At 37.9% G+C, this 13,636-nt stretch overlaps 2 protein-coding genes across 2 annotated transcripts; both read left to right on the forward strand.

Moving 5' to 3' along the window:
* The first annotated feature begins 1,780 nt into the window (after positions 1–1,780).
* Positions 1,781–2,490, forward strand: LOC123402173 (probable calcium-binding protein CML46). The gene has a single exon (XM_045096057.1). The coding sequence runs from the start codon at positions 1,781–1,783 to the stop codon at positions 2,378–2,380; it is 600 nt and encodes a 199-aa protein (XP_044951992.1). The 3' UTR covers positions 2,381–2,490.
* Positions 2,491–5,427: 2,937 nt separating this feature from the next.
* Positions 5,428–9,741, forward strand: LOC123450150 (beta-fructofuranosidase, insoluble isoenzyme 1-like). The gene is made up of 7 exons (XM_045127547.1): positions 5,428–5,698; positions 6,176–6,184; positions 6,693–7,546; positions 7,638–7,796; positions 8,763–9,007; positions 9,126–9,219; positions 9,315–9,741. The coding sequence occupies exons 1-7, from the start codon at positions 5,518–5,520 to the stop codon at positions 9,501–9,503; spliced, it is 1,731 nt and encodes a 576-aa protein (XP_044983482.1). The 5' UTR covers positions 5,428–5,517; the 3' UTR covers positions 9,504–9,741.
* The last annotated feature ends 3,895 nt before the right edge of the window (positions 9,742–13,636 follow it).

Here is a 13,636-nt window from a genome sequence, read left to right on the forward strand (position 1 = left end):
CGTCTCCTCGCCTTGGGGAAGATTTCTTGGCGTGGGGGGCTGATCGTACTGGTATCTTCACCGTACGGAGCGCATACCGGCTGGCGCTCGAAGGCAAGCTTCGCTCTTCTACAGCAGCATCGAGTACAGCTCCGGACGGACGGCGTGCCGTCTGGGCATTATTATGGGGATGCCCTGCTCCCCCGAAGGTGCGAGTATTCGCTTGGAGATTGGCCACTAACTCTCTCGCTACTTTGTCTAACAAACATGAGTGTCATATGGAGGTTACTGATATTTGCCCCTTGTGCGGACTTGAGAGGGAGGACAGTTTCCATACTTTCTGCAGATGCCCGAGGGCAGTGGAATTGTGGAGGGCCATGGCACGCGTATGGCGGATCCCGCAGCTGGAAGACGTTCGTAACACGGGGTCTGAATGGGCCTTACACCTCCTGGCCAGCTGTGACGAGGGCGATCGGCTGCGCCTGTCCATGTTACTTTGGAGATGTTGGTTCGTCCGCAATGAGATCGTCCACGACAAACCTGCTCCCCCCATCGAGGCTTCACGTAACTTCCTCCAGAGTTATGTTACGTCTATCTTGGGCATCCAGCAATTCCCCATGGGCGACTGGGACAAGGGCAAGATGGTGATACAAGACAGAGCGGGCCAGCCAGCGGTGCCGAGACGTGCAGCAACTGAGGCGAACTATAAGTGGGTACCTCCACCGGAGAGCTGGACTAAGCTAAATGTTGATGGCTCCTATAATCCACACGATGGAACGGCAGGGGCGGGCATGGTCCTCAGAGACCACAATGGAGACATCATCTTCTCGGCCTGTCGATCACTATGGTCGTGCCCAGATGCCCTCCATGTTGAACTGGCAGGATGTATGGAAGGGCTTGCCCTAGCACATCAATGGACGCAACTACCAGTTATCTTGGAATGTGACAGCCTTAAAGCCGTCCAGATGATTAAAAACACCAGTGGAAATCGATCGCAGTATGCCATGGTGGTAACAAAGGTGAAGAGACTGATGAGTGAGTGAAAGGGAGTGTAGGGTGGCTCATATTTCTCACTTGCAAAACCATATTAGTCATGTATATAGCTAATTTTGGTAGATCGGAGGACCGAACCATGGTCTGGATTCAGTCTGGTCCTCTAGATGTCCCTAAGCTGTGTAGGGATGAACTCCAAATTCCTTGAGCAATACACTCCTTTTACCCTCGCAAAAGAAAAAAGATCTGCACAGGGCAATAGATTAACTCTGATATAAAAAGTTACAGAAGAATACTTCTACTCAAATCTTGAGTCGTCTTCAGAAGATGTCCCCCAGGTTTGGAGTCTTGTTCTTTTTCCAAAGAAATACCGGCTTCCTGCTTTCCCTGAAATTTCTGTGTAACTACCGTGCATATAGCATATTCAACATGGGAAAAGGGAGTCAAAAACTGCGCATTCAGTACTAACCTGGTATGACTATTTATATTTACACACCATATTCTGTATGTCTCCCAATATGGACACAACGAAGGAGCAAACCACAGTGTGTGAACTCAAGTAAGTACCACGTCATGACCCCTCTCTTTCCAGGAAACATCCAATTGAGTAAAAGACTGAAAGAAGCAACAAAAACCACGACCATACACTCTTTAAATCTTAGTCAAACAAGTCATCTTGCTGTCTGTCTAGTATTCTTCCATAAGTTTTTTCAAAGTGGAAACATCCTCTCATGTGCATATCGTTGAAGCTACAAGAAAACAAACAAGAAACAACAACTTTCCTTCCTATATAAACTTGGATTGATACATGATCTTTCCCTCACCAAAGCAACCAGATCTCAAACCCATAGCACAGACAATGGACAAGTCCCCAGCCACTGCGGGATGCCATCTTGAACCACTTTTCCTAGAGCCACTTGGTATTCTCATCCTTTTCATCCTAACCTGGTTCATCTCAGAGGTTCAAAGACTCCTTCCCAGTTCTTGCCAATCCTGCAGTTGTCCTGTCTCCACGACAACCTCGCCGCCGGTCCTCGCGGAGACATCAAAGGCCCCAAATAAGAGTGAATATGTGGAGATGAATGCGAAGCAGTCAGATGCAGAGATAGCCATGAGAAAGATGGGATTCGATTTTGATCAAGAGAAAAGCTGTGAACATATTTCTACGCTTTTCGACGACGACGAACCAAGCTTCCAAGAAGTGAAAATGGCATTCTTGGTTTTTGATGAGAACAATGATGGGTACATCGATGCATTGGATTTGCGACGAGTCCTCCACAACTTAGGATTAGGTGACCGGGTAGGGGTCAGTGAGTCTGAGCAGATGATTGCTAGATATGACATGAACAATGACAGGAGGATAGATCTGATGGAGTTCACTAAGGTTTTGGAGGATAGCTTTTGCTAAACATACTTATTTCTGTATTTGTTTTCCTATATCTGCGAGATGCATTTACGTATTGTGATTGAAATAATTGCGCCACTTGACTCCAGAACTAAATAACGGACGTTTTTTTTTTTTTTTTTGAAAAGAGGGTAGACACCCCTGGCCTTTGCTTGGACCAATGCATACAGGCATCCATTACTTGTTGCCAATTTTACAAGTATCCAAAAGGTATCAAGTGCGCAAGGTGGAATGAAGGAAAAAATAACAACCTAGAGATAATAAGAAATATGAAGTGCCATGCATCACATTTTCTATTAAAGTTACTAATTGTCTGCCCCTGACTCAAGCTGCGTGCTCAACAAATTCAGAGACTAAAAAGTTGAGTACCCTGTTCCGTGAGATAAAGTTCCTCCTTCAAATGGGTTTCATAGACTACAAAGCTCAACTAAAACCTCGTACTTGTTTGAGAGCACGTTGTTCTCAACATCCGTTGAATAACCCTAATGTTTTTTATTCTCTTGTATGACCAATTCATGACAGCATGTCGAGTTATTTTGGTTTTCGAGAAAGTTCGCATATTTTGAAGTTTTCTTAGTAAAAACATGTTGATAAATGGCTATACGTGTTGAAACTTGCATATGGTATCAAAAATCATTCAAACCTAGCATGGATTCCTACCATGAGCATGTCCACCTCGTGCAAAAGTTGGAACCATTTTTAGGATGTCCAAAATAAGTCATGTTCAACAAAGGGTGTTCGGATAGGCAGAAGGCACCAACCGAGAGCAAGTTGTTTCTCGACGTTCTTGAAATGGACCCAATTTTTATCATGGACTTGTATGATAAATTCAAGGCACCATGCCAAATTGTTTGAGGTTTTGACAAGTTTTACACTTTCTAGAGTTTTTACTATGATTAAAAGTCGATAAATGCCTGGATATGTCCCAACATGCATACAATGTTCAAACCAGGCATGTATGCCTAACATGAGCATGTCCACCTTCTTGCAAAAGTTGTGGTTAGTCCTGATATTTAAAAAATAAATACCATATTCAACGGAGATTGTTTGGGTAGGCAGAAGGATCCATTTGGGAGCACCTCGTTTCTTAACATCCCTTAAATGGCCCCATTTTTTCATGCCTTGTATGACCAATTCAAGTCACTATGGAAAACCCAAACAACTTGGCATGGTGCCTTTAATAGGTCATACAAGGACATAAAAAAATTTAGGGCCATTTGACGGATGTCAGAAAAAATATGCTCTCGAATGGGGCCTTTTGTCTTACCTGGTCACCCAACGTTGAACATGGTTTATTTTTGCACATTTTTGAAATGACCCCAACTTCTGCAAGGAGATGAGCATTCCCATTATATGCAAGCATGTCAGGTTTAAACGACTTCCGACACCGTATGCATGTTGCGACCTGTATGACTATTTATTGGCCTTTTTTCATCGAGAAAACTCTATAATATACAAAAACGGTCAAAAACCAAAACAATTTGGCATGGTGCCTTGAATTTGTCATACATGACCATGAAAACTTTTTTTACAAATGCTAAAAACGTTTGGGTAATTTCCAACAATGGTCACGCTTTCAAAATTTGTTCGGAATTTCCAAAATGTTTCAGTTCTGAAATTATTTCTCAACAAATACGAAAATGTTTGTGGCAATTAAAAAATAATGGTTTGAAAATGTTGTTCGTGTTTTTCTGGTTTGTTTGAAATTTCAAAATTGTTAGTGCTTTCCAAAAGATTGTTAGTGGTTTGTTTGATTTTTTGGAAAAAAAATCATGTTTTGAAATTCTAAGGAATTTGTAAAAACAGAAACCATTTTTTGAATTTTCTGTAAAAAAATAGAAATGCTAATATTTGTATTTTATGAACAAAAATAAAAAAGTAAAAAAATATTGAAAATTTTTAAAAAAATTGAAAAGTGCAGCATTTTAAGAAAAAAAATTAAAAGTCACAAGAACGAAAGACACAAAAATGAACAAAAAAATAAATATAAATAGTTGAAAAAAGACCGGTTCAACACTGGGCTGGCCCAATGAAACAAGAGGCTTCCGCAAACTGAAGAAGAGGAAAAGTAAAAAAAAGAATGAAGTACTCCCTCCAGTCCTTCATAGCTTGCATTTAATTTGTTTCAAAATACACTATAGGAAAGAACATGTTTCTTAGGATATATCCTTCTGGAAAAAACAATTGTGGCCGGTGAGTTGTCATGGTTTTAATTTGATGTGACCAAATAGACTTTTATGCAAATCTTTGAGGAAGGGTAATAGGAAAGAAAATGTTTCTTAGGATATAACCTTCCGGAAAGATATTTGTGGCCAATGAGCTCCTATGATTTAAATTTGATGTGACCAAATAGACTTATATGCGAGTCCTTGAGGAAGGGTATTATTTACTACCCCATAATGTGAACATCCATGAATATGTAAAACCATTTCTTGGTCACTTTTAACACAAATATGATGGCCTCACATTTTTTAGGGTCACCGTGCTAGTTCTGAAAAATAAAAATAATACCAGAACGCGGGTTTTTTGCGGGCCACTGTTACATTTGTTATAAAGTAGTTATTGTGTACGTGCAATGCGCGTTATATTCGGCAAGATAATAATTATGTCATACATTAATATTAAGCAAGATATAAATTACATGTTAATATTAGGTAGGATATAATCACTCGATTAACGTTTACGTTGATATTAGGTATGATACATATAAGAGGAGGGTGGTAAATATGTTTTGGTGCTAACCATGTTTAATGCTAAACACGAGAGCCACCTAGATCGTTGGATAAACATGTTTTTTTTTCAGGAGGATAGACATGATTGAATGGGTGAGATTTGTTGGATCTCCGCAACTCACATTTATTATATTTGTCTAGATGTATTTAGAGGATAAGCTCACATTGATTAGCATTGATATCTTCTTCCTTTCGTATATATGGATAACTAGCTATACATGGTACTCTAATAATGCCATAATTTCCTTCCTTATTTGTATGTGGTAGGATGTCCTTATTAGCCATGCCATGATCATTATAAATTGACATCTGAAGTTGGTAGGAGAAATGGCCATAACTCATACGAGACATTGGATGGTGGGAACTAGCGGCTAGCTAAGCATTGTTAAATTTCCCTTCAGCCACTCAATGTGGAATCCGCTATGGTCCGTCGGGCCATGGTTGCTACTGCTCCTTCTGCAGCTTGCCGGCGCGTCCATCCACGGGAGTATGGAGGCCGTGGCGCCCTTGCCGTCAGTGCCTAACTTCGTGACCAACCCCTTGCTCAGGACAGGATACCACTTCCAGCCCCCCAAAAACTGGATTAACGGTAATCTCCTGCCACTGGACTTATCTGAATGCTCTCCGGCTTGTTTAAGTTTGGCTCTGCCTTCAAGCTAGCTATTGTCTTGTAATTTTTTTTCGAGAATGGCTATAGTCATGTACTCCATCCATCCGTAATTACTTGTCATAAAAAAGATAAAAAATGATGTATTTAAAAAATTAAAAATACGTCTAGATACATTTATTTTCACGCCATGTAATTTGGGATGAAAGGAGTATATCGTAGGTGCATCCTACAGGCACATCTACAGAAATGGGTAGCAATTGTAACTAAATAAGAAGTTGATGCACTGGTCGTGACTCGTGATAATTATATTGCTGCTTTTTATTTAGGTACTTGATATACAAAGTAATTGTTCTTTTTTTGCTTTATTCTTCCATGATGCCTTTGTTCTAACAATTTCATTATTTCATTATTTTGTTTGCTTATGATTGCTCTCACGGCGAAACTCATCAATGGCAGATCCAAATGGTATGACTTCACCAACTCACTGTAATCAATTGTATATCTGTCTTGTATTCCTAGATACACGATGCTTAAAAATATAATATGTGTATGATTTAAAAGATTTTCGTAGCAATAGTAGTGAAAAATGTTGGGCTAACATTCAAGTGATCTAGGCTCATGACACATCAGTATGCCATGGGCGTCCACTAAAGGAAGTGGGATGGGTGTTATGGAACCCACTAGTACCCACTACTCGGACACACTTGCACCCCTAGACATATGCGGCAATGTATATGCCAGGATTCCTTTATCCTATAGTTACCAGCTTCAACTTGGAAAATTAGTTTATGGATTTAATTAATTCAAATATGTTAATCATGAGACCTTGAGGACAACATTTGAATAAATGAAAAATTACAAACGTGATCACTAACCAATATATATGTACATGTAAATCATGAATTTTTTTCTATTAAGTGAGTAAGGGGCGTGGGGAGCATATTGAACTTACATGTTGATAATGTCGGAACAGGGCCACTATACTACAAGGGATGGTACCACTTGTTTTACCAGTACAACCCCAGAGGTGCCGATTGGGTCAATACACTTTGGGCTCACTCGGTTTCACGTGACCTCATCAACTGGAACCTTCTTGGTTTAGCCCTCGAGCCAAGCATCCGACCTGATAAGTATGGCGTTTGGTCTGGCTCCGCGACAATCCTCCTTGATGGCACACCAGTGTTGGTGTATACGGGGATCAACCGGCAGGATATTCCCTACCAGGTGCAGAACATTGCCATCCCCAAGAACAAGTCTGACCCACTACTTAGGGAGTGGGTCAAACCAGATTACAATCCAATCATAGTGCCTGAGTCGGGCATGAACGTGACACAATTTCGTGACCCGAGCACTGCTTGGCACATAGATGGCCAATGGCGCATACTCGTTGGTGGAGAGAAGGGCTCCCAGGGTCAGGCATATGTGTATCGGAGCACCGACTTCAAGCATTGGGTTCGAGCCAAGCACCCTCTTCACTCCGCAATCAATGGTATGTGGGAGTGCCTCGACTTCTTTCCGGTTCTTATGCAAGGAAAGAAAGGTCTCGACACATACGAGCATAGTGCCAGGGTCAAGTATGTACTCAAGAGTAGCCTCGAGAAGGCTCGGTATGACTACTACACCATTGGAACTTACGATAATAGGACAGAGAGTTATGTGCCCGATGATCTAAATGGTGACTACCACCGCCTCCGCTACGACTATGGGAAATTCTATGCGTCCAAGACATTCTTTGACCCCGCAAAGCAGAGCCGGGTCCTTGTAGGATGGGCCAATGAGTCAGACACCGTTCCAGACGACATTGCCAAGGGTTGGTCCGGTATTCATGTATGACATCATCACATCTAGAAATTTCGGAAATTTGATTGATAAACTAATGCTCCCATGGAACTAATTGCTTGTGTTTCGCTTGTGGCAGGCAATCCCAAGGAAGATATGGCTTGACCCTGGTGGCAAGCAGCTCGTGCAGTGGCCTATTGAGGAGGTCGAGCAGCTGAGGCGTAAGTCTGTTAGTGTGACAAACAAAGTCGTGAAGCCTGGGGATCATTTTGAGGTTAAAGGCCTGGAGACTTACCAGGTAATCAGTACTCCACAAGGCATGATACATATCTTCCCACTAACATTAGTTTTTGTTGTTGTTGAAGAAAGCAAAAAATAAAACAACAACATAATTTCGCTCACAAAGCAATGAAGTCACAAACCGTCAAATTCACGTAAAGTTTCTTATATTTTTATCTAATGATCTAAAAAATTATAACTATGAAGTAACAAATTAAGTCAAGTATGCTGGTGATCTTTGTAACAGTGGCGGCGAGCTTTGGCCTCCACCACACCATAAAATTTTGTACTTTCATACTATATGCACTTTGGGGTCTAGGAATACTTCATGGTTTGAATTTTTGTGTGACTGAGTGCCTACACAGGCCATACCTTGAAAAACTTCCTGCCTTCGCCACTGCTTTGTAATAGGTAGCATTGTTGTTTCTCGAACCTCCTGATGGTTTTACTCTTACCTAGCGCTTGTGCGGTTTAAAAACCTATCTAGCTCAGCTACTTTGGTTGAGTACATGCGCTATGAACAGTCTGGATGTTGGTCTTTTGCCTGGTTTTGCAATAAAATCAGGTGGGGGGAATCTCCTTTTCTTCAAATTAAGTCGACACTCGAACAGTTTACGGGTTTTTGCTCTCCTTTATCAACTCACACATATGCATTTTTTTATTAGAAAAGGAGGCTTACCTTCCTTCCTCTGCATCAGTTGATGCATGCAGCCTTTTTTAAAAATCAAGCAAAGAGTTCTGAAGTGTAATACGAGCTCATACAGAGCTATAAGAAGGCAACAGATAAAGAGATATAAATATGCCACAACAGGCATAAATAGGCCTAGATGACTAAACTCCTATTCTATTACTAGACTGTCATACAAACCGGTTGTAGATATTCCGAGCTATTATCTCCATTGGACAAACCTAGTAACCATAGGGCCCTGGCTCGCGCAGGAGTTAGTAACTCACATGTATGCATGGAAATGTTTTCCTTTGCCAGGCTGATGTGGAGGTGACTTTCAAGATACGAAGCCTCGAGAGGGCCGAGCCATTCGATCAAGCATTCTCCGACGATGCTCAAAAGCTGTGTAGAATGAAGGGTGCGGATAAAAAGGGCGGAGTAGGTCCCTTTGGCTTGTGGGTGCTAGCATCTGCCAACTTGGAGGAGAAGACTGTGGTTTTCTTCAGGATCTTCAAGGATGGACATGGCAAGCCCGTTATCCTGATGTGCACTGACCCTACCATGTAAGATGACCAAATTAATATACATGCATCTCTTTGATCATTTGAAGATCGAATTAAGGGAACCTATTCAGCTTACCCAGCTGACCTTTTTTTCTTTTTCTTATGTGTCTGCCTGCAGGTCATCTCTTGGTCGTGATCTTGACAAGCCAACTTATGCTGGGTTTGTCAATGCCGACATTTCATCATCCGGCCAGATCTCTTTGAGAAGCTTGGTATGTGCCTAGCTTTTATATTGGAAACACGAAACTCCTTACAAGTTACAAGTTTAAGGCTGGTTTTCTCACTAATGCTTATGTTCTGTTGTTAGATCGATCATTCAGTCGTTGAGAGCTTTGGTGCCGGAGGCAGGACCTGCATCATATCAAGGGTCTACCCATCTATCGCCATAGGAAAAAACGCGCATCTTCACGTCTTCAACAACGGAGACGTGGACATCAAGGTGTCGCGCCTAACCGCCTGGGAGATGGAGAGTTCCAAGATGAATAATAGTGTTTAAGCTTTATTTCTCGCCTATTTTATACATATAAAGTTTTTATTGTTATTTTGATGTGCTAAAAAAATGGCAGTTGTCCAAAAAAAACACCGCTACTTTCCGCAAACTGATAGCTCACTAACATCCCATTTGGTTAGTCAAAGCAACCAGTGAGTCCAGAAACTACAACCATAAAATTATATTAGAACGACTACTCTTGGTTAATGTACAAAACTAAAACCAGAATAAGAGCGACTATTTATGATTGTTGTACAATTAGCAAATAGAACTGTTAATTGTTCTACGCGAAAAAAGACACAAATTCTATCTATTGCGACTCTTTTTTGCTGCAAACCTCGCACCGCATGTATATACATATAGTATCGCCGAGTATAATGGAATATCTGTGTTGTCCCTTAATCATTCTGTTTTGGGGGATGCCCCGGTAAATTCTCCCTGCGAACTCACTTACATGGCCCAGGTCCAATAAAAGCAAAACTACAGTTCCACTTTTTATTTTCTGTAGTTTCTTTCTATTTCTTTTTTTTTTCTGTCCATAATGTTATTTATAAAAAATTCAAATATAAAATAAAACATTCCTGGTTTTGTTTGGAATGTGAATGTATTCTAAAGAGTGTTCATATTTTATAAATAATGTTCATATAACTTAATAACCATTTTTGTAATTTTCAAAAATATTCATAAAACTACAAAATGTTTTGACACAATAAAAGAGTTATACAATTTTAAAAAACAATCACGTATTATAAAAATGTTTTTGTAAATAAAAGTGTTAGTATAATTAATAAAATGTGTGTGTAATCTCAATTGTGTTGATGCTTTTTTTCCAAACCAATCATGGTATTTATAAAAATCTTACCTTTTATAAATTCTGCATGTATTTATAAGAAATAATCAAAATAGAAAGAAGATACAAGAAGAAGACAAATAAATAAAATAATAAGTATAAAAAGAACGGGAAAAAACCAGAAAAAAAATGAAAAAGAAACGAACACGAAAACCGGGATAGAGTCCCCTTCCAGCAGTTAATGCAGTTATTATAACCATAATAAGACGTACCGATCAAGGTTTTTCTGGAATTAAGGATTTCAGTCAGGCATTGCTATACATAAAAAGAAGGAAAACATACTCTATTTCTAATCATTATTTTGGAACATGCATATTGTGTCAGCGGGTGCTATGTATGATAATTACCTATAAATAATAGAATATATGTATTTGGTTCCTAAACCATCTTGTCATTCGGTTGTCCCTATACATTGCTCCCTCCAAACGAGAAGGTGCGCTAACCCACAACACGCTCACATGGCCTGGCCTTATTAACAATAAGGCCACAATTATAGTTTTAACTATTATCATTTTATTTTCCCCTTTAAAATCTTTATTTTTTACTTTAGTAATTAAATTTTGAAACCTATTTGCACATATAAAAGAAAATATTCCTCTTTTTGTAAAAATGTGCACATACTTTTAAAAAGTGTTCTAGATTTTTATAAAAAAGATCACATGATCGACAATAGGTTTTAATTTAATTTAAAGTATTCCAGTATTTTAAAATATTTTTTGTAACTAAAATTGTTCATGCATTTTAAAGTGTGTTCAAATTTTAAAAAGTCTTGAACTTTTTTTAATAATATTCATGAAATTATAAAAATACTTCACATATTTTTGCAAAGTTTCTATTATTTTCAAAAATACATTAAAAACTAAAATTTTAAAGAAGAAAATAAACATAAAACAAGAATAAAAATAAAGAAAATTAGCTAAAAAGAATAAAAAAGAAGTAACTCCAAAACCGTCATTTTATTAATAGAAGTAACTGGTCAATCCAGAAAGTATAATAACTAGAATAGCAGATACCAATCATGGTTGTCGTACAATTAATGATATGAGTCACATATGCGTAAAAGACAGAAAATATGGCTATATTCCTACTAAATTTTTAGAATTCGGTGTAAATGAGTGGTGTACATACACCATATAATTATCGGTATATGGTATTGCAGCTATTCATATTTCTTTATAAACATGTCCAAACTTTATAATAATGTAAAAAGACAAAATATCCACTCTATTACCACTCTTATTTTTCTCAGAACTCGGGCCATATATGGTGTTGGTGGGTAGTGTATACATACTATATAACAACCCATATAAAATACTACCTCCGTTTCTAAATATAAGTCTTTTTCGATATTTTACTAGGAGACTACATACGGAGCAAAATGAGGAGATCTACACTCTAAAATATGTCTATATACATCCGTATGTAGTTTTCTAAAAAAACATCTAAAATGACTTATACTCCCTTCGTTTCTAAATATAAGTCTTTAAAAAGGTTTCATTAGTGGACTACATATGGATGTATATAGACATACTTTAGAGTGTAGATTCACTCATTTTGCTCCGTATGTAGACTCCTAGGGAAATATCTTAAAAGACTTATATTTAGGAACGGAGGGAGTATAATGTACATACTGCAAGTGAGAAAGAGCGCTAGCTCATAACAAGATGACATGGCCACATGGGTTGGGCCACGGAGGGAGTATTATTATATATATATAATACATCCTACCACCCAGGGATAGTTACCCCACGTGTTCCATATACTACGACGCGGGAGTATATATACTAATTTATTATTTTTATTATGTTCATATACTATATATAAGATTTTTCAAAGTGAGTTACATGAAAAAATTACAAGTTGATCCATAGTTTTTATTATATTTGTGAAATACGCATATATTTGTATGTAAAAAAGAGCATACACAAAATATGATACATACTACCAAAAAAATAGTATATATACTACCTAAACATGATTATATACTACATACTACGCATACATACTCTCCGATTTGATAGATACTACATACAACATACAAAACACAAGTGGTGGTAACTACCACCGATGGTAGATAAAATTTGTCCTATATATAAGAATTTTTTCACATATTTGCAAGAAATTTACGTGCAATTTCTGAAATAGTTTATGCACTTAAAAATTATGTTCATGTATTTGTCCAAAAAGTATATACTAAATAAACAAGATAAAAAACTAAATGGAAAAGGGAAAAGACACAGAAAAATAAGAATGAACAACAAAAGGAAACATAAAAAACACAAGGAGAAACAAACCATAAGAAAAAAATTATCTGAAACCGGATTAAACTATTCTTTGATTAACAGAAGTTTCCACTTAATCAAGAAACTGTAACCAGAATAAGAACAAACTATAATGATTGTTGTGCAATTATCAATCTAACTCATGGGTTATTGCACGCAAAAGGATTCAAAACTCTGCTATATTGCTACTCTCTTTTCTTTCTCTAAAAAGGTCGTGACATACATGGTGTTCATGGGTAGTGTATACATACCATATAATTAACCATATATGGTACTGTAGTTGTTAATATTTTTTTTAGATATTTGGTCAAAGTTCACAAAATTTAACTTAGCACAAGACTAATACGCAACGTATTCTGAAATGGTGGGAGCATATCAGACGCTAGTTGTCTATCGCGTGTTGAGCATCGATCCCTGAATTAGTCCAGAAAGTGGTGCTGAAAATTAAGCTTTAATTCCATCATAGTGTTTTAGATGACCATAAGTGTGCTTCTGCGATAATTTCCCAACGTATATAGATGTATACTCCCTTGATTCTTAAATATAATTTTTTTAGAGATTTTAATATGTACTCCCTCCGTCCCAAAATAACTGTCTCAAGCTTAGTACAAATTTATACTAGAGCTAGTACAAAGTTGAGACAGTTATTTTGGGACGGAGGGAGTACTACATACGAAACAAATTGAGTACATATATACTTTAAAATGAATCTATATACATAGGTACATAGTTTTCTAAAAAAAGAGGCCAATTGCCCGGCTTTAAATTAATGGCCATTTTTCTAAAAGAACTACATTTGTATGTAGTCCTTATTAAAATCTCTAAAAAGATTTTAATTTAGGAACAAGAGGTAGATTATAATCGTGTGCGTATAGATGTGGAGGTCGGAAACTATTTAAGTCCGCATTTTTTCTAAAATATACAGAGGTAACATATAAATTATGAATTAACAAATTTTATAAATCATCGTGTAGCCTAGAGAATGGTAAAAATGACACAAGAAAAGA

Source organism: Hordeum vulgare, chromosome 1H, assembly GCF_904849725.1.
Source record: "Hordeum vulgare subsp. vulgare chromosome 1H, MorexV3_pseudomolecules_assembly, whole genome shotgun sequence".
In the NCBI taxonomy this organism is placed as follows: Eukaryota; Viridiplantae; Streptophyta; class Magnoliopsida; order Poales; family Poaceae; genus Hordeum; species Hordeum vulgare.